At 47.7% G+C, this 21,309-nt stretch overlaps 1 protein-coding gene across 1 annotated transcript; it reads left to right on the forward strand.

Annotated features, from left to right (window-relative positions):
* Window positions 1-7,916: 7,916 nt before the first annotated feature.
* On the forward strand, window positions 7,917-17,643 carry LOC135377128 (NFX1-type zinc finger-containing protein 1-like). The gene is made up of 11 exons (XM_064609438.1): window positions 7,917-8,304; window positions 8,641-9,077; window positions 10,090-10,484; window positions 11,821-12,323; window positions 12,791-13,006; window positions 13,761-14,054; window positions 14,144-14,349; window positions 14,901-15,070; window positions 15,180-15,238; window positions 16,128-16,180; window positions 17,475-17,643. Exons 2-11 carry the CDS (start codon window positions 8,740-8,742, stop codon window positions 17,641-17,643), a joined length of 2,403 nt encoding a protein of 800 aa, XP_064465508.1. The 5' UTR covers window positions 7,917-8,304; window positions 8,641-8,739.
* Window positions 17,644-21,309: the final 3,666 nt, after the last annotated feature.

The following is a 21,309-nucleotide window of genomic DNA, read 5'->3' on the forward strand; positions in this document are numbered from 1 at the left end:
ACTACACGTTCTGCTCACTGTTTGTGTCGACCTGATGTCGGCCTTTAAAATTCATACACCATCGTTGCACTGGCACAGTACTACGCCGACATGGCCGCTGTCAAACAGCTTCCTTGCGTTTGCGAATTCTCTGTATTTCCACGCAGGCTTTCCGTCTCCCTCTAGCTCGTTGATCATGTGGTTGTATACATCTGAAATCAACAATAAAAGTATGCTACTACATAACGACAATATAACAGCCCTTACATGCATATCTTTCCCAGGTAGTTGTAACAACAAAATTATAAAACACTGAAGCTTTCCTTTAATGGTTACAAGATCTCATGTACCCCAACTCTTGCGGTAAAAACCAAGAAATCACGAGCTTACGATATTACACTATGAACGTACCCACAACGTAACGTATGCCCAACAAAAGAAGAGAGAAAAAAAAACGCCGAAATATATAGTAACTCGAGCATAGTGGGGCCGATCTGTGGGACGCACGAGGACAGAAATGTCACTCTAAATCAAGCAAATCACTCACCTGAGCGTTGAAGCTTCGGCCAAAGCCTCATGACATCCTTCCATCCGGAATTCATTGCAAAAAGTTTAAAATCGTGGAAAGCGTCTCTGGGTTGCACCGCCGTACTACGTGCGCCATGTCAACAGGCAGTCGAAAGAGAAGGCAAGCAGTGGCGCGCAAGGTCACGTGCGCTAAGATGGCGGTGCCCAGATAACTCTGCTGTAAACGGTCTATACGGAAGCAGAGTGATTACATTAACTCGCGCAGGAAGGAGCGTGACCTCTCTGTGTCCAAAATAATGGTGCCGTGATGTTACACGTAAGGTTCGTCTGCCCTGTATCGCGACATGCTGCTCGTGCCGCAGGGTATTACTGCGGCTAATTTCGACCACCTGGGGTTCTTTTGAGGTGCGCCGGAAATCTCCAACACGCAGTGCTGGAAGCAATGTTTAACTCCCCCACACTGCTACCATCCTCGGCCGGGATCGAACCAGTGAACTTGAGTTCAGCAAGCCAACAATATTACCGTCTGAGCTACCGTGGCCTGCTCTCTGTGTCCAGCCATATCCTACATGCGGCGCAGTAATATTTTGAAAGCTGACGGGCTAGATTTCTTCTTCTTCTTCTTAGAGGGGCCGTAAACAGGTACAAAAGGTGCACATTTTTTGTGTTATATTAATGAAATTTATGCAGTGAAAACTCCTTGCAATTACTAACGCTCAAAAACAAAAGGCGCTTGCATACGGATGAAATATTCACTGCACTCTTTCGCATTTTAGCTCCGCCCCGCGCTCTAACTTTACGTCATTTTGACGTAGCGCTTTCATCGCCAATTACGATCGAGTGTTCCACGTATGATTTTATTTCAAATGGGGAATTGAACTAGATGAACGTGAATCCTCTTCTATTCAAAATCTAAACTATTACAGCCTCAAACTGAAAAAGAAATGCGTTTAATTTAGGTATCATACGCGCACTACGTTTTCTGGGCAGTAGCACACCACGGGCGCGAATGAATATCCGGGACTACAGTTCCGGAATCTTAGGTATGTGCGCGATGGAACATCTTCGTCATCTTCGAATGGTTCCGACAACTGGGCTGCCGTACTTTGGTTTGAGCCACGCGGCATCGCGTCACTAGCTCGCGTGGTACAGTGGATAGCGTGCTGGCCATGTCACGTCGTGACTGGGAGGAACCCGGGTTCGAATCGCGTCATGTGATAGCAGCCCAACTGTTGACGTTGAAATTCGGAATCACGGAGCGCAAAACGTCGATTCACACAAACAAACTGAGCGCTCCGACTCACAGCTGATAACGAAGTATGTTTATTGGCTGGTAATTTGAAACGTCATGTGCGCAGCTCGGCCCCCCGATTCGACGGCAAAACGCTACGTAGCCATGTGACGTATGCGTGGTGGAGAGAGGCTCGCTGGTTACTCATCTTTGAAAGCAGTTATATGGGTCAATGAGCTGGCACGAGCAGAACGAAATGTATATTTGGGTATTATGATCTGCGCTCTTTCATGGGGTATCATTATTTCAGAAATGTTTGGTGGCCTGTTTACGGCCCCTTTAAGTTGAACACGACTAGAGTCACATTTACCCAGGAAGGGCTCGAAGGATGCCACGTATCATCTTTGAAGCGACCACACGGAACAGCGGCAGCGGGCGGGGAGCCGTCGAGCGACGGGCTGAGATCCAGGACACGCCGCGCTGATTAGCCAGCGATGCTTGCAGAAGCATCTGTTCCCTCGCTCGCATCAACTTCATGGACGGATCGACGACCTTGGAGAAGCTTCTCTACTTCCTCTACTTCACCGACGCGCGCTTTCTACAATGTTCGCCGACTGGGTCATTCCACGTCAAACGTCCGAGTAAAAAATTTGACCATCGCAGATATTGTTTTAAAAAATCAGGCGGTGTTGTTATGATAAGAAAACATTACTGATCATCTTTCTGCGCGTTAAAAAATTTTTTCGCCTTGAAATTTGAATATGAAATTGACGGAATTGCGCAGAACCGCACCTTCCAAAAACTAATCGCGCTGCGTAATGGAGAATGAAATTGGGCATATTTTTGGACGGGATGGCAGCTGAGATAATGATGCTAGCACCTGAAGTCTCAAAACGCACTGTGGACATGTTCCGTGCAATTTCAATGGCATGCAAAACACTGCCAAAATTGCAAACTTTGCCATTTTATTTCACGCACATGCTGAACACAAGAGCGTTTGAAATAATTTATAGGCAAGATACTGTAGGGCTGTACAGGATTAAAAATTGCCGTCCAGAAAAACGGAGGACAAGTTATCGAAAAAATACGTTAAATTGTCATTCTTTCTGAAAAACGGTAAGTTTGGCTCGAAATATCGAAAATGGTGGGCCGTTCAAAATACGAGGGAAGCTCTCTGAGATAGTATCAGGTGCATTGAGCGGTCTGAGAAAGTTTCAAAAAGGTATTATTTTTTGTTTCCGAAAAAATAATTTTTGAAGGTTGGCATGTGGAGCGCTCTGTGCCGCCGAACAAATGTCACGGAGAGCTCCGGCGATGCAGCCGATCGACGGCGCATCAACACTTCAGTCGTCTGCTAAGAGTCGTCTGCTACATGAGTGGGCTTCGTAATGCAGTTTCGGCAGCTATGGATGCTTTCAGAGAAGTTTCGTCCCGAGAACTTCCTGTTGCAGCAAATGACCACTGGGATGGCAAGTTTTAAAATCTCTTTGGCACACGTTTACGTTTCGCGACGTTTACGGTCGTTTTATCGAATTTAGAGCACATGGTACTGTCACAAGCGCAACTAAAAACAGACGGGGCTCCACGTAATATTTCTGCCTGGCACAAATTTAGCACAGTGCCTGCCAAACTATAGCTATATATCACGAAAGTCAGAAATGTAATTTCAGTTTGGCCTATCCGTTTGTCGCGAGTTTAACTGTCACTTCCAAAGTTCATGCGCGAGATTAACATTGTAAATGTTCCCATTTCGCAGGAGCTGCGTGTCTCCCGCGTGTTGTTTTGGGCCAGGAATGTGCCATCGCACTGTCTATTCTGAAATCATGTTGCGTGAAGCTGGTGCCTGGGAACAGGCTTTGTACCCTGTGCTACATGCAGTGTTATAAGGCGAAAGGCGAAAGTGGCGAAGAAGAATTGTTGCGAGAATCGAATATCGAAGTGTTGAGTGCCTGGCAGAGCGACAATGAGGCCGGCCCAAGCACATGCCCCGGTGCAGTTGGCGATAGTCCTGTGAACAGACAACAGAACGCCAAGCGGCGTCATGTGCACAGCAAAGGAAAAAGCTGAACTGCAAGGGCCACTAACCTCAGGAGAGCAGGATTCCTCAGATTCATCTGACGGTGCAACAGGTAGTATAACTGGCAGTCGATCATCTTGGAGGAGGGTTACAAGGCGCTGATGGGCGATTTAAAGCGAAAGTTCGGAACGGAGGGCAGCCGTTCGAAAAAGGCAGCAATTCTTACACTTGCGCCGAATTCATGGTCCTTTGATAGCACCATGGCACTTTTTGGAGCCCCAGAAAGGCTCGTGCGACAAGCCCGACGCCTGAAGGAGACACACGGTGTTCTAAGCGAACCGAAGCCCAGGACAAATAGGCCGCTCCAGGAATCAGTGAAGGCCGCGATTGTAGCATTCTACGAGGACGATTCCATATCCTTGTGTCTGCCGTGCAAAAAGGACGTACTTCGCGGCAAACAAAAACGGCTGATGCTCCTGAACCTAAGAGAGGCGTTTGAAGTCTAGAAATCTCAAAATACGGAAATGAGGGTTGGGTTTTCCAGTTTCACTGCATTGAGGCCACAGTGGTGTGTTCTCGCCGGTGCAGCTGGAACTCACACTACTTGTGTATGTCAATACCACCAGAATGCAAAGCTCATGATACACGCAGCAGGGTTGAAGGAAGATTGCGAAAGCTTAATATCCCGAATCATTTGCGACGTGCACAACGAACATTGCATGACTGGGAATTGCGATCGATGCCCTGGAATGGCAGCCCTAACAGACCATTTGAGCAGTACCAGCCTGCACCGTCAGGATTCTACAGAACCAATTGTGTACAAACAGTGGGTGAGTGGTAAACGCTGTAGGCTGGAGACCTTCAACCTCCCAGTGGACGACTTCAAGGAAAGATTAGCGGAAGTCATCAGTGAGCTTGCGGCGCACCACTTCGTCAGCAAGTCGCAGGCATACTTGCGCGACCTGAAGGGCCATCTACCCGACACAGATGCCATCGTTGTGATGGACGTTGCCGAAAATTATAGTTTTATAGTGCAGGACGCGCCGCAAAGTTTCCATTGGGACAGCTTTCAAGCAACTGTTCATCCGGCATGCATCTACTATCACGAGCAAGGCGAGGTCGACGGTTCTCTCCACGTGAAGTCCTACGCCATCATTTCAGATCATCTCACACACGACAACCCAACAGTGTACGCTTTTCAGAAAAGTATCATAACGGAGATAAGATGTGCTATCCCGGGTGTAACCAAGATTCACTATTTTTCCGATGGGGCAAGCTCTCAACACAAAAAAAAAAGAAAAAAAAATTCGTTAATCTCTGCCACCATGCTGACGACTTCGGGATCGACGCGACATGGCAGTTCTTTGCTACATCGCATGGCAAAGGGCCATGCGATGGAATTGGGGGCACCCTAAAGCGGTTAGCTAAAAAGGCAAGCCCTCAACGACCATTCACGGAGCAGATTTTGACTCCAGTACAGCCGTTCCGCTGGGCACAAGAGGCGCTCAAAAATATCACTCCTATCTGGGTTTTGGATCTTGATGTTCAGAAAGCAAGTGAATTCCTACAGCACCGGTATCAAAACGCGTCGCCGATTCCAGGCACACGCCGCTATCACAGCTTCGAACCAGTTGATAAGCACACAATCAATGTTGGACTAACGTCGTATTTTAAGAAGCAACGGTTCCCGTCACTACGAGGACCTGTACCGGACGACTGAAATAATGATGCGCCGTCGATCTTCTGCGGCGCTCGCCGTGACGTTCGTTCAGCCGCACAGGCCGCTCCACGTGCCAACCTTCAAAAATTATTTTTTCAGAAACAAAAAATAATACCTTTTTGAAACTTTATCAGCTTGTTCAACTCACCTGATACTATCTCTGAGAGCTTCCCTCATATTTTTCTGCGGCCCACCATTTTTGATATTTCAAGCAAAGCTTACCGTTTTTGCGAAAAAATGACAACTTCACGTATTTTTTTCACCAACTTATTCTCCGCTTTTCTGGACGGCAATTTTTAATCTTGTACAGCCCTACAGTATCTTGCCGATGAAGTATTTTCAGCGTTCTTGTGTTCAGTATGTGTGTGCAATAAAATGGCAAATTTTGCAATTTTGGCAGTGTTTCGCATGCCATTAAAATTGCACGAAACATGTCCAGAGTGCATTTTGAGTTCTCAGGTGTAAGTATTATCGTTTCAGCTTCCATCCAGTCTAAAAATGCGCGCAATATCTTTATCCATTACGCAGCGCGATTAGCTTTTTGAAGGTGCGGTTTTGCGCAATTTCGTAAATTTCAAATGCAAAGTTCAAGACCGAAAATTTTTTTAACGAGTTGAAACTTCATCAGTGATGTTTTCTTATCATAACAACACCGCCTGATTTTTTAAAGCAAAATCTGCGATGGTCAAATTTTGCACTCGGACGTTTGGCATGGAATGACCCCGCTGTGTATAAAAGCTTGTGAGCTCCCAGCCGGAGCATCCTTTACCCTAGTTCTGTCTAAGAGCTACCGCTCTTGTCGCCGTCTCGCTCGCCTGTTTTCATCCGTGACATTTCTGGTGGAGGTGCGGGACAATCCGTGCTCAACTGCCTGGAAGAACAGAAACGACTGAGTCGAAGACAGCGTGGACTACCTGCGGAATTCGGGCCATTGGGACCCCCAACCCGCAAGACGATGATACGTGGCAATATACCAGTAGGCCACTGTTGCACGGTGTTGAGAATGTCAGTGAAACTTTGTAAGCCTGGACAGTGTAGATTTCACCGAGTTTCTTTTTTTTTTTCTCGTCTTTTTTTTTTTTTTTTGTCCTGCTCTGTTTGCTCAGCTTTTGTACTAATCAGTAAGTGAAAGGACATGGCGGTATGACTATTGTCTTCTCTCCAAATTGGTTGCGATACCGACAAATATGGAAAGATTAATTTTTGGCTGTATAGAACAGGGAAGATAAACGCTTTGTTGTGATCCTTCCCCACATAAACCACTTCCAGCTTTTCGAAACGTGGTCGAACCAAGAAACCCATAGTAATACACAAGCACGTCTCAGAGCATGATTATATATTTTTCTTCTTCTTTTCTTTTTTTTTCAACAAAAGGAGAGGTAACAGATAGGAAAAAAAAGTACAGACATGAACTGTATACTATGCGTGAACAGAGCAACAATGGTTCTTTGAATTGCGCAATTTCTAATTCGCGGTGTATGCTGCCTGTGTTAATCTTCATCTGGGAAATTGGGCTCTGTGTTTCACCCGTGACAGAACGTGTTTTGTTGGGGTTTCTTTTTTCATTTTTTTATCTTTCTTCTTTTCACCTCCGTGTGACCAGTGGGCGATCTTACCTAGGGTGCCTCAATACCAGCTCCCTCTGCACCCTAATCTTACCGTGTTTCATCTTTCTTCGATGTGTTCGCAACACCATGGTGGTATTTCTTGCTTCTACGATGTATGCGCTCAGAATTTGTGACCGCATTCTCGGTCCTCTCTATATCCATTGCTTGTACGCCTTGTGCCGTGCGGAAAATATTTAGGTGGTGGTGTTGCACCAATCTTCGTCGAGTTCAATTGCGCTCATGACACATGGATAGGGATACTAGTGGTTTCGAGCTATTGGCTAGTTGGGAACGAAAGCCACATGCATGTATCACCAGGATTTGTACATAATTGAGGAACGCGAAAAATACTCACAGCGTTTCAAAGCGTACCTGGTGTACCATACCGTGACATACATTGCATGTTTCATTTTGATGCGGTTGTGTACCCGTCTTGACGTAACGGTCTATACAGCGTTACGTTTGACCTACGACCAACGAAAAACCTGGTACCTAAGAAGTGTTGCGGGACAGTCAAGATTTGAGCGCGTTTTGTCAGACAGATTTCCCGCCTAGGACAGATCCAGAGGCTACATTTTAAAACGCGATTTTAGCCAAAAACTTGGCATCCCCCAATTCTTTGAGAAGTGCTTACAAAAACAAAGCCTCTGAGAGTGTGACATGTACATGCACACAAACCAAAATAATTGTTTTAAGACACACTCTAGATGCGCACCTTCTTGACGTTTTTGGTCATTGCTGCCACCACCGATTATGACCCCGCAAGACTAAGATGAAAGATGAAAGATCCCAAGAAAGTCCCTGATGAAGAGGAAGTATCATCACGTGCATGTAGAGACGTTGAAGAAGAAGAAGGCACGCGCTGATGCATTCCACAATTTGTCTCAAGATACGTACGACCTGATGCAGCGTTATGTCTTCTCGGTGTCTTCGTGGAAGTGACCATCCTTGGTGGGCTTTCTTCCGAGGGATTTGCCTGTGCAGCCCAACTGCCATTCTTAATACCCTATGGTTTTGACGCGTTCCTGGAGTGCGACGACCTAGACTTCCAGGACCTCAAGTGGGCCTTCGCGGTGCTCAGTCTCCTGTGTTCGCACTGCGACCGCGGCTCTCGTAGACTTCGGGACCTTCTTAGGAAGACAGCTACATCTGAAAACTTTGCGACAAAGACGCTTCCATATTTTGCGTTCAGGTTTCGTCACTCGAAAACTGTTCTCAGCAGGTAAGGACGCATTGTTTTGTTAGTGAGAATATTTTATGTGCTTTGCTTCAAAAGTACGCAATTAGTACGTCGTCTTCGACGAGTGTGTTTTGGCAACGTCATCTGTGTAAGTTTGAAGCATCCGTGCGCGGGCACTACGTTGAGACGCGAAGGCATGCGCGCTCCTAGGCGGATCACAGACGTCTTCAGACTTGTGGGCGAACTTGACCTGTTGTAGTTGACTTGCCCTGAGCTTGACTTGTCACTGGAAGCTTACGCCTTTGTTTGCGTACGAGTGTTCTGTGCTGGGTTATTTACAGAACTAGAAAATGATTAAGCAAGTGCCTGCTTTTTCAGCTGGAATCCCTCGTTCACCTACTGGACGTCTTGGAGGCCATAAAGGAATTTGTTCTGAATACGGACACCTTCCTTAGCCTACTACCCTACATAACGGCGATGGTTGATTCACTGCGTGAATCACAATTAGGCATCGACGACATCTACAATAGGGCCGTGAAGTTGGAAGCGTTTGCGACGAGTGGCGCCATGCTGGGTAGACAACGTGTGTTGTCCCACCCGGACTTCAGAACTCTCCCAGTCGTTCCAGCATCTGAAGAGTTGCTAGCCAGAGAATTGCCTCATTTGACGCCTAATCGTGTCCGTGGGTCGTATAATAGCACGGAGCACTATCTGGACGTCCAGTTTAGGCTGCTTCGTGAGGATTTCGTCCGTCCGCTCCGGGAAGGGATAAGGGAGTGCGCACGGGCACAGGAAGTCCGTGGATATAGATACAGGTAAACTTCGTATAATGCCAGAATATTGCGAAACTTGCCGTCTCTTGCTCAAAAATTGATCAGCCTTGTCGGAGCCACCCATGTTTATCGATAACATGCGCTTATATCGTTACTATGGCGCATGTGTATCGTATTTTATTTTTGCGTTGATATATGCCAGTAACCATACTGTGAGATGGACATTTCAGGAGGGTTTTAGTGGATCGTACCTGCTAGAACATAGCATGCACAGTACGCAGAGTGTGCTTGCGCGCATGAGCTGTTTTTCAGGAATAACATCCCAACGTAAGAAGCATTTGCGGGAGCACCTCGTAGGATTTCGGCAAGCATATCGTCTACTCATTCGTTAAGATCGAAAAGCAAAGTGTACTGCAAGTACAAAATAACGTTAAACATTACGAGAATGCATTCACACGTTCTACCACTTCTTTTTAGACCAGCGGCAGAGTGGGTTAAGGCGTCCCGCTCGTTGATGGTAGCCAAGGTCGTGCTGAAGACTGGGAGGTGGTGGGTTCGAATCCTACCACCGGCTTTGCTGTCCGAGGATTTTTCCGACGACTTTCTAGACAAATGTCCTCAGTTCTCCTGAAGTCAGTCCAGGACGCGTACTAACACCCCCTGTCCCCCACTCCTTCCTGCTGTCCTCTCTCTATCTGGCCACTTCTATACGCCGCTCATAGCCACAGTTGCTTCGCGGCGCTAACACGGAATTTTAAAAATATGTTCTTTCTATTTCGGCTGTCCAAGCCCTACGACTCAGTTGCAGGCGTTGACTCTTGCGTCAAGTGCGTTCGTGGAAATAGCTTGCGCGCTGGAGCCCGGTATACTAAAATGTGTGCTCCGTCAGACGCGTACAGTCTTGACTGTAGCGTTACGCGAAACGATTGCGTGCGATCTACTGAGACTTCGCGGGAGCATTTGAAGCATTACAACGGTCTGCGATTCTTGGTCATTAAAACGGGCGCGAGATAATTAGTTTTACGTTTAATTAAGCCGATGTATTTCTGTGCAGGAAAGAAATATTCCACAAGTTGGACGGCGTCAACGTCCATTCCGGCGTTGTCGTCATTTCCTCTTCCGTCAACGCAGATGGAAGGGTATACGTTGTGCAGTTCGACGCCTCGAGCTTCTCAAAGATACTCTGGAAGGGAACGAGGCGCTTCATTCCCGGATCGCTTCTTTGCTTCAGTAAGGACAACTTCGAGACAATCCAGGTGGCTACGGTGTCTCGTGCCACTCCAAGTATGCTCGGCAGAGGCGTCGTTGAAGTCACATTCTGGAATTGTAGCTGCGCAGTCACGGGCCAGTTTGTTGTTCTGGAAAGCATTGCATACTTCGAGGGTTATCGTCATGTATTCCAGGCTCTGCAAAACACGCACGTTCTTCCACTGGAAAAGTACATCGTAGGTGAGCTGATACAGACCAACGTCGTTACTATATTCAAGTATTCCTGGTACGTAGGCAAGAACGTCACCACGTGATCTTAGGTTGTAGGCGCTTCCGTAATATATGTATTTTCCTTTCCCCATCGACTATACGCACGCGTTTGTGCACATAGTGTGCTTCCCGACATGCGTGATTTATATAGTTGAATGTTGAAGGATAGCATTTCATGACTTCGTGTTACCTATTGGAGCATGTGTCTCGTGTGGCTATATGTAACGCAGAAAGAGCGTTCTCTGGAACCCCAGGACAGTTCATGGCAGGCCGCGCAACAAAACTGTTTTGCACAGATATACAGGGTGTCCACGCTAAGTGTGAACAGATTTTTTTTAAATATATATAACACGTTTTCTAAGATGAAATCAATTGCAATATAGCATATGCTGAAGGGCACTCCCTAGCAGGGCATTAGCAAAGTCCAAAGGCAATGTCTTAATTAAATTTCATTAATTAACTTTTTAATTATAAAAGCTACAAAGTTGTCCCAATGAGAACATCTGTTCCTTTCGGTCACCTGATATCGTAGCCGTTTTCAGAACAAAAATCCGTTCGATAGATCGCCCGCAAAAAATTTGTGAAGGAACGCCATTTTTCTTTATTTTGTTCATTGCGCTTCTTAGAAGACGCGTATTTCCTTCATCCCCAACGGGAGAGGGGGAAGGAGCACAGTGCCGCCTCATGTGTCGAAGATGAGCTTTAACTTGCGGAAACAAAACAAAAACAAATGTATCGGGTGACTCTATCGGAACTAGCCTTATCTTGGGTTGCATTTTCTGTTTCCTTTTAATCTTTTTCCATGACGCGAGAGGCGATAGTGTGCTCTTTCTCCCTCTCACATTGGGGGTGAAAGAAAGACGCGTCTTCTAAGAAGCGCAACCTGGATGAACGTTAATTAAGACATTGCCTTTGGACTTTGCTAATGCCCTGCTAGGGAGTGCCCTTTAGCATATGCTATATTGCAATTGATTTCATCTTGGAAAAAGTGTTATATATATTTTTGCAAAATCTGTTCACACTTAGCGTGGACACCCTGTAGATATCATAACATCCTTTGGCGAGCAAAATACAGGAATACACAGAACTCTTTGCGTGCCTAACCGGTTGCAACTCACAGAACGAAGATAGAACCTTCCCAAGATCATGTTTCAAGCTTTGCGACAGTACGCACGTTGCTTACAGTGGCAGCTGACGACATCAGGAACATAAACACTTGCACTGTTGACGGCACAGGCGTATAATTGTTTGTATCAGTTTTTCCCTCGTTCGTCACTTTTTCACACTCAACTACACGCCGTTGCAGGAGCGGAATCTGTCGTTTTCCATCCAAGTTACGTGAATAATTGGACGACGTTCGACATAACGTGTCTCCTAGAGACACCTGGTGGTACCCGCCGAAAGGTGACCCTCCTCGACCGAGACAGCTGGCCAAAGGCGGAAGAACTCCAACTGGACAGCTCCCAACTGGAGGCTCTTCAATACGCGCTAACCCATGAACTAGGCGTTATACAGGGACCTCCGGGAACGGGAAAGACCTACATGGGTTTGAAGATTGTTCAGACGCTGCTGGAGAACGACGCTGTATGGGGTGACGACCAAGGTCCCATCTTGGTGGTCTGTTATACAAATCGCGCCCTGGATCAGTTTCTGGAAGGCGTGCTTCAGTTCACGAAACTTGTTACGAGGATGGGCGGTGGATGTAAGAACAACGCCTTGAAAATGTATCATGTCAATAAGAAGTGTAAACGGACACACGCTGGTCGGCAGTCGTCTGAAGCTCTACGGAAGCACCTTGAACGAGTGAAGGTTTGCCTTTTGTTTTTGATGTTTTCGTTTGTGTAGTGCACAGGATGGTGCTAACGGGGACTAAACGTGTATTCACACGAACGATATCCCCACGGAGTTTTCTAGCGGAAGAAAAAGCGAAAAGGTGCTCACGGGGCAGAATTAAGTTGTTTTGTTGAGTATCTTCCCCACGGTCAGCAGTGCACGCAAAGACATGACGTTGAGCGCACGCGCTCATGTGACTGTATCGCATCTTCCGGTGGCGTATTCTGAGGAATGTCGCTTGTGAGAATACACGGGAAGTGATGCGTTCCTCAAGGAGCTGAGGCAGATTTCTACTGGTCTTCCGTTGTGCTCCCGCTGATCTAACGTGCATGCTCTTATACCTTCTACGGACAAGCAAAGGACAAAGCCTTAGCCAATCTTTGTACCTTTGACGTTGCTGCATCTCAGCTCACACGGTAGCTTATGCATTGACCTTTTTTCAGACGCTTTCAACATTGTCACAGACCGTCTTGTCCGTACCTGAGGAAGAGGACGTTGTAAAACTGCTTATGCATGTCATGAGCAAGGCGTGCTGCCGGTCCTTCTTCCAAGCGGTGTTCGACGAGCATTCCTTCTGTCAAGTGTTCAGGGTGTGGTTGCGCCTGGAACAAACGAAAGCACTCTTCCTGAATCAATGCAGCAAAAAGGACATGTCATCGGTAAGGGAGGCTGGATTGGTACACTACATTCTCAGAGTATATCTGATGTATCTGTCTTCTGCACAGAGTTCTCTGTCTTCTGTCTTCTGCCTCCTAGGCAGACGAGAGCGCGATGACATTGATAGTATCCGCATCTGCACTGCACCCGCGCACGTAAAATCCGCGACCGCATCCGCGTCGGATGAAACAGATGTATCCGCAGTCACCGCATGACGCATGACGAAAATCCGCATGACGAAAATGTTACGTAAACCACCCAGGAATATTGTGTCATCCACAACTGTGCAAATGATATACACTTTCACACCATTTTGGACTCTTCGCGTCAATTGTGGCTCCACCTGGCGGACGTCGACAACAACACAAATGCTTATTTGAGGATAAAATGCCGATATCCGCGCCTGCCGCAGTGGTGCGCGAGTTTAGCCGCACCTTACCCTCGTGTTTTTCAAGACGTTATATTTTTGCCGCAGCACGGCGTAGACCGGATATCCGCGCGGATCCACGGGAATAACCGTACCCGCGCGCACCACTATCCACGTGACACCTCATGATAGGATTTAAAAAAAAAATTACCGCCAGCTTAAGAGTATAAGGCCACATTTAAACTCGTTTCGCACAACGCCAAAAGACTCCTGCGTGGACTTCAAAACTGACGCTTAAATTATTGGTGGCTGGTTTTGTGACATATTGAACCATTAGGCATAGGCAATTCACATTAGGCAGTGCGGTGATAGGGACGTCATTTACACAGGTGCACAAAGCTAAAAAAGGATTCAACATGCGGGACCTGGACACAAGCTCTTGGGAAGCACATCTGCGCATCATCATCAAGGAGGGCGATCGAGCCACAGGAGACGATCACGTCGAGGACGTCTGGACACTACGATCTCGAGAGCGCTGGAAACTGTATCGATACTGGGTCGACAACCTGACTTCTGTGATTGACACCTTTCAAACTTCTGAGATGACAACAATGGAAGATGTGCAAGAGCGCATGGCGCACTCCAGACTAATGGCTGACCTATCGGTCCTTAGGGCGTCCAAGGTGGGTACCTAATGAGTTCCAAGAAGGGCACTAGAGTGCAAACATTACTCCTGCTGTGTGTCTGCAGATGACCAGTAGTCTTGTTTCAGGTCATTGGAATGACAACAACGTGCGCGGCTAAGTACCAGGCTCTCCTCCGCGAGGTGCAACCGCGCATCGTCATCGTGGAAGAGGCAGCCGAAGTACTCGAAGCTCACGTGGTGACAAGTTTGGCTCCGCAAACTCAGCATGTGATCCTCATCGGGGACCACCAGCAGTTGCGTCCGCCCACGAATGTACAAGAACTGTCAATCAGGTACAGGGCCCGCTTGCACGAAACTTTTTGAATGCAACACTCAACGAGTGTTACACTCAAGACCCATTGACAAGCAATAGGCTTGGGTGCAACGCTCATTGAGTGGGCTACGGGGCACGATAACACTATTCAGGAAATCGCAAAGGAAATCGCACCCATAGGGGTTATCTTACGTGTTTGGGTTGTAAACTGTTGGAAGTGTGCGTAACCCGGCACCAAACCTTGTAACGCAACCCGCCGCTGTACGCCAAGAGTGTTATGTCCGTCCCTGTGTTTCACCACCACGATACTCTGTAAACAAATGGGTGTGGATGTGACAGGGAATCAAAGGGGATGTGTAGAGTGTGGAAGCTTGTCCTCGTGTGTGTGCGCGAAGCTTGGTATGTTGAGGATCTAACATCGTGTAAGCGCATCATGTGTAACGTTCAGCCGCATAGCGTGGTTCCCAGTCCCGGTACCCGTCCATCGACTGCCGTTCTTTAATCGTAATATTGCTGTCGTCGTGTGCTTTGTACTACTTACATTTGAAAGCAAGATGGTTTACTTAACAGATACAAGATGGACGTGTCTCTTTTCGAAAGAATGCTTATCAACGGCGTGGGTGTCAAACAGCTCTGCGTTCAACATCGCATGAGGCCGGACTTCGCCCGCCTTCTCACGCCACGATTCTACCCTACTTTGGAGCCCCACCCGTGCGTGGAACGATACGAAGACATTGAGGGTATGACCACGAACATGTTCTTCTTCAATCACTCCTCCCCAGAACGGAGAAATTCTGGCAGAAGCTATAGCAACGTTTTCGAGGCAAATTTTCTTGTCAACCTCTGCAGATACCTGCTTGCTCAGGGTTACCAACCTTCTCAAATCACTTTGCTCACGCCGTACACGGGTCAGAAGAAGCTTCTAGAGCGCACAGCTAATACATATCACGAGCTGACCGCGGTGGCCATCACAGTAGTGGATAATTTCCAAGGAGAAGAGAACGACATCATCCTCTTGTCCCTGGTTCACTCCAACGAAACTGGGGAAACCGGTTTTGTTCAAGTGGCGAACCGAATTTGTGTCCTCCTGTCCAGGGCTCGTATGGGATTTTACTGCGTAGGCAATATGACCTTACTGAGCGAGGCGTCCAACTTATGGAGAGACATCGTTGACGACCTCAAATATCGTGGTCTGGTCGGATGCGAACTGAAGTTACGGTGCAGGAGACACTCGAACAGCACGGCAGTAGTAAGAACACCAGAGGACTTTCCTAGCGGTCGTAATGGTTTCTGTAACCTTCCGTGCCCAGCCTCCCTTCCTTGCGGACATTCTTGTCCAAAAAACTGTCACATGGATACTGAGGACCACAAGCTGTTCACCTGCAGAGAGCGTTGCGGAAAGACATGTTCCAGAGGTCACTGTTGCAACGAACGCTGCCACGGCCACTGTACGCGTTGCACGGTGCACATTAAGGTGGAGTTTCCCGCTTGCCACCATACTTCGAAAGTCCCGTGCTACATGGCAGACGAGGCGACTTGCACGAAAAAGTGCGGGCGACGCTTGAAATCATGCGGTCATCCATGTGGCAAAAAATGCGGCGAGCTCTGCGGTGGAGCGTGCATGGTATCAAATGTTGAGGTAGGTCCATGCGGACATCTCATCGAAGTCCCGTGCAAGATGTCTGGCTGTATCGCTGCTAATCCAGAACTCTGTCAAGCCCGCTGCGAGAGACTGCTACAATGCGGACATAAGTGTGCAGGGCGTTGTGGTGAGCCGTGTGGCGATAACCCGTGCAGGGAAGCCGTAAAGAAGTCCTTACCCTGCGGCCATACGGCCACTGCGGAGTGTCGTGAGTTGACAACGGTTATTGCATGCCGGACGAAATCTAGTTACGTGCTTCCTTGCGGACATGACGTGGTCCTCGAATGCTGGCAGACCCAAACTGAATCATTTTTCGCGTGCGATCAGTGTCCGAAGTCTCAGCCATGTGGACACATATGCCGTTTCGGATGCACGAGAGCTTGCAGCCACGTTTGCAATGCCGAAGTAGCCGCTCCGTGCTTATCTGGACACACCGTTGTAGTTCCTTGTTGGAAGCAAAAGGATTCCTCTGCCATTTCTAGACTGTGCCGTGCACCTTGTCCAGCTATCCTACACTGCGGTCATCCTTGCTCGAATGCCTGTAGTGAACCTTGCGCAAGTACGTGCAACAAGTATGTTACTATGGACAGAGCTTGTGGCCACAAAGATATCGTTCCGTGCAGTCTGCTGAAAAGGGAATTTCCTTGCTTAGAACCTTGTCCCCGGTCTCTTGCCTGCGGTCATCCGTGTCCGGTCGCCTGCTACAAAACGCCGTGCCCATACCCGTGCCAGCTATCCTGCCCAATGTCCTGCCCTCACGGCCCGTGCCCGGCTGTATGTGGCTATCCATGTCCACCTTGCGGAGAACCCTGCACGTGGTCGTGTCCGCACTATCGTTGTGGTGCCTTGTGTTGCGAACCTTGTACGCGGCCTCCCTGCAACCATCGCTGCGCGAGACTGCTGCCCTGTGGCCATGCTTGTCTCGGAGCCTGCGGCGAGCCCTGTCCGACGCTATGCAGTGTTTGCAAGCCGAAAGAGTACGAGGAAGCAGCGGGAACGTCCCTAAATGTTCTCCTCGTAGCGCTCGGAGACTGCGGACATTCTGTGCCCGAGGAAGATTTGAGGAAAGCTTGCTCCACTGCCCCTGAGGATGGCCCCCTTTTGTGCCCTAGATGCTCGACGCCCGCCAGGCATTGTCTGAGGTACGCCACAAGTTTCGTATTGTGGAACGGGTAACGCGGAGCAACTAAGGGGTTGGGCTTGTGACAGACCTTGTAACTTCTTGGGTTCGGAATACTTGTGTGGTTCTGTTCAACTGACTTTAGCCCACTTAGCCCACGAAACCTGATATAATCCCTTAGGAACGACCCCAACCCCCGCAGACTCCTTTGGCTGCTGCGAACTCCACGTAGCTTTGTGCAACATCCATCGAGAATAGTCTAATATCAATTTCACACCATACGAGCCGCTATACGAGAGTTGCAGGTGATACGCGTTTTTTTTTTGGATTCCGATGTCTTTGACATCTCTAATGCCTGGATACCTCTCTTGTCACCCCGTAGGTTCGGTCAACGTGTCAAGAAGTACATCGCCAGGATGAACAGACAAAAGCGAAAGGCTCTGCATGATATCTGGAGTGAACATTACGGTTATGAAGCGGTTGCCAGACAACGCTCACTTGATGACTACCTCCGTGGTCTCATTGCAAAGAAGCAACCCTGCGACAAGTGACTTCAATAGGCCCACTGAACAAACTGTCTTGTTTTTATATAGTATTTGTTTTGGTTTCGAAACATTGAGCGCTTCGTTGGGCTGCTGTAGCCCTCATTCATTCGCGCTCGAGCCCCAGCACAGTCTGCAGCGATGTATGATGTGAATTCGCGATAATCGCCCTCTTCTCTCCACTGATCTCAATGTCATAACAAAATCAGACTTGTGCACATAAAGAATATTTCATATCTCCCGTTTCTAGATGTGACGTGTCTCCTAATCAAGGGCGTATTGCGAGGGGATGCAGAGGAGGGGGGCTTCAAGATCGCCTGTGAAAATAGTGCACTCTTTATTCATAGCCATGATTTTTCTACCTCTGAATATTCACCTCTGAACCGCACAGTCCGCGGCATCAGTCTTCAGAAAAACTCTGACTGGGTTGCACGCTTCGCCCCCCTGGGAATTCCCATGGTCCGAATCTCCCCACCTGTTGGAACAGAGCCCGCATGTAAAGGACATCGATTATCTTAGTGCCTGTCTTGGGATTACAGTGCAGTGGTGGCGCTCTCGCTCAGATCCGTGGGCACTTCATCTCTCTGGTATTTCGAAATGAAAGGCTGAAGATGATTGTGTATTGCAGCTGTGCCTAGTCTCTCGTGTTTATCACGCTGGAATTGACCGAAATCCTCTGCCTGGTTACAAATATTAGTGTAATGGCTACAAAGAGTCTTTGTGACAATCGTACGAGTTGCCATGCCCGCAGTGCCCCCACTACACCAGACCGGACCAGACACCAAAAGCTTGTCTCTCGCATTGGTATCTTGAGCCAGCGCCAAGACGTCCCAGTAGGGAAGCGGATGCCGCGACGTGAGCTGCTTCCAGGCGGTTTTCGAGAACCGCTTCGTGCTACGACTTTGGGACGCCTAGTCGCACACGTCGACGGAGCAGATTGTCTTAGCCACATAAAACCACACGTTGTTGTTTGTCGTCTAAGCGAACCGCGGAGGTCAACGACGCGCTTGGCATATACGCAAACCACATATCAATCAACGAAAATAAATATATCCGAGTGCTACGGTTGCGTTAGTCGCTGGCAGATAAACATTTGTCATTTTTGGCAGATAAACCTTTTGTTCTCAGCATATCCAGGAGCTTGGGGAAAAGACAAACGTACGAAACACAGAATGAACAGCACAAGAGAACTGTGATCGGTGCATTTGTGTTTTCCACAAAGCTCCGGGATATGTTGCCAACGTCAGGTACACACCACCTCGAATGCATATTACTTTTATGTTACTGTTATGTCTCACTTCTTCTGCTTTCCCTTCTCTGCGTCTATAGTATATCGTGTCACGTTTGTCGTGTCATAATTCTAGCAGAAATGCTTCACAGGTTAACGAGGCACGCACGAAGTGTCTGTACAGTATCGAAGTGGCAACTATCACGAAAAGCGTTAGCACGCAGGCGGATCGGCCGTGTTGGCCCACTACACAGCCCCCTGTCGGCCACAGCGCCGCGAATGTAGAGGTGGCACCGCATTTTGAAACGCATGTGTGATGCAACTTAATTTTAGCGCTACTCTGCAATAAACAGCACGGGGCACAACAACAACAACAACAAAAACATTTTCTCGGTATCTCCATGGAAAAGGGACAATAAAGGTTTGATGACAACACTTCCCAGGGCAATTGGCCACATCCCGTGTCGGACTGGCGCTTCCCTTTCCCGTGCTCCGCCATGAAACGAGGCAACTCGCGACGATAAAGGAACACGGCACCCTTTCGACGGTGGGACAAATTGGGGAAGAAAAACGCACAGGCATTAAAAAAAAAGAAACAGGAGGACGAGTGCGTGTATGCCGTCGAGCTGGGGCTGCGAAAGGTCGACTTTCGTCGCTTCTAATTTGCGGTGTGCGCTTCCTGTGCCGCTCTTGATACTCTGGTCTTGTAGTTTCGTTTTCTACGGAATGTGTTTTCTGCGCACCTAACTATTTCGTATTCTTATTCTTATTCTTTTTTTTATTTTATTTTTTATTTTTTGTAGGAATTGCGACAACAGCATAGGATGCGTTCATGCTTATAACGATAGCGGCTGTATGTCGTGTGCTATGTACTTTTTCGTGTTTAGTTTTGTTCTCACGCTTGCTCAATTTTCTCGTTTCATTCAGTGTTCCCTCCCTTTTTCCCGCCGTCGTGGTTCCTTTTACTCGTGGCCTTCTTTTCTCTTTTTCCTTTTACCCGTAGAAGCCAGTCTCCGCTTATTCGGAGATACAGTCTGCCTTACTTACTTCAATTTTTTTATGTATGTATGTATGTATATGTGTGTCGTATGTATGTGTGTGCGTGCGTGTATGTATCATGCATACATGCATATGTGTATGTATGTGTGTGTGTGTTAGCGCCGCGAAGTAACTGTGGCTATGACCGTCGTAGAAACGTTGACAGATATGGAAAGTGGACAGTACGAGGGAGTGGGGGATCGTCATCTTCAGTGCAGTTCCTGTAGGACATGTCATCTGCTAACGCTTGGACGCAGCCAATGTGTCAAATGACTCGGATGAATCACTCAATTTCTATAACGGCCACTGCACGTGCAGAGTGTGATACGCGTTACGCTGACGCCATTAGGGACGTCAAGCATGTCATACACTCTAAAAACAGAACTTCACCGCATAACATTCTCCTAGCCAACCACCATCCCGAATGACAACGTTCTCTCCCCTGATTTGATGAAAACGGGACGCGTACGCCATGTTTGTGCAAATTATGAACTACATAACACACAAGAATGGCGTACGCCCCCCTCCCCCTTTCCCGTTCTCAGCAAATAAAAGAGAAACATGAAAAAGACAAAAAAAAGGAACTCCTGGAAAGAACAATGTCACTCGGGACGATGGTTTGGCTAGGAGCGTGCTATGCGGTGAAGTTCATTTTTAAGAGTACGCGTGGATCTACTTATGTCATTTTGTTTATGTCGTTCCTGTAATGATCTCTTCACACAAATCACCATTCGTTGGTGAAATCCCGGTTATAACGATGTATGGAAACGAATGAGAACGTACTGTAAAAAACCCATGCGTGCCCATTTCGTATCCAAGCATGTCCCCTCAGACGAACAGGAGAGCAGAGCACAAACTACCGATTTTCAATAGAAGCACCCCACGTCCATCTCAAGTAACATCATAAACTGGTGGCGCAACAACGTCTCTATAGACGTTGCTGCGCCACCAGTTTCCGAAGCTCGCTTCAGAAGACCCATTTTTGAAGATGCTACAACGAGCACGTGTCTCCTCTCACGAAATGCATCCCGTGCTGACGTCGTTAGAACTGCGGAGATCGAGCAGTGCCTGAGACGTACACTAAACTAGTCTCGAGCACGCTTCGAAAGCACCCTAACGATCCGAAAGTAAAAATAAAAGAAAAGTAAACAGAGATTTCGGAACGGTTTCAAACACTGCTGTTCACATATTACTTATAAAGCGAACGATCGATTCAGAAATAAGTTCGCGCATTGATTTGTCTGGCATGGTAAGCTGACTAGGAGTTTACGAGTTCTTGCGACAGTACCTTTCCCGCAATTTTTTACGGCTATTGTCATTGTAGTACTGAATGTATTTTGCAATAGAATGGGGCAAATACGGCATGTGCTTTCTGTTTTTGTAAAAAAAAAAACGAAAAAACGTTAGGT

The sequence above is a fragment of the Ornithodoros turicata genome, chromosome 1 (genome assembly GCF_037126465.1).
Source record: "Ornithodoros turicata isolate Travis chromosome 1, ASM3712646v1, whole genome shotgun sequence".
Taxonomy (NCBI): Eukaryota; Metazoa; Arthropoda; class Arachnida; order Ixodida; family Argasidae; genus Ornithodoros; species Ornithodoros turicata.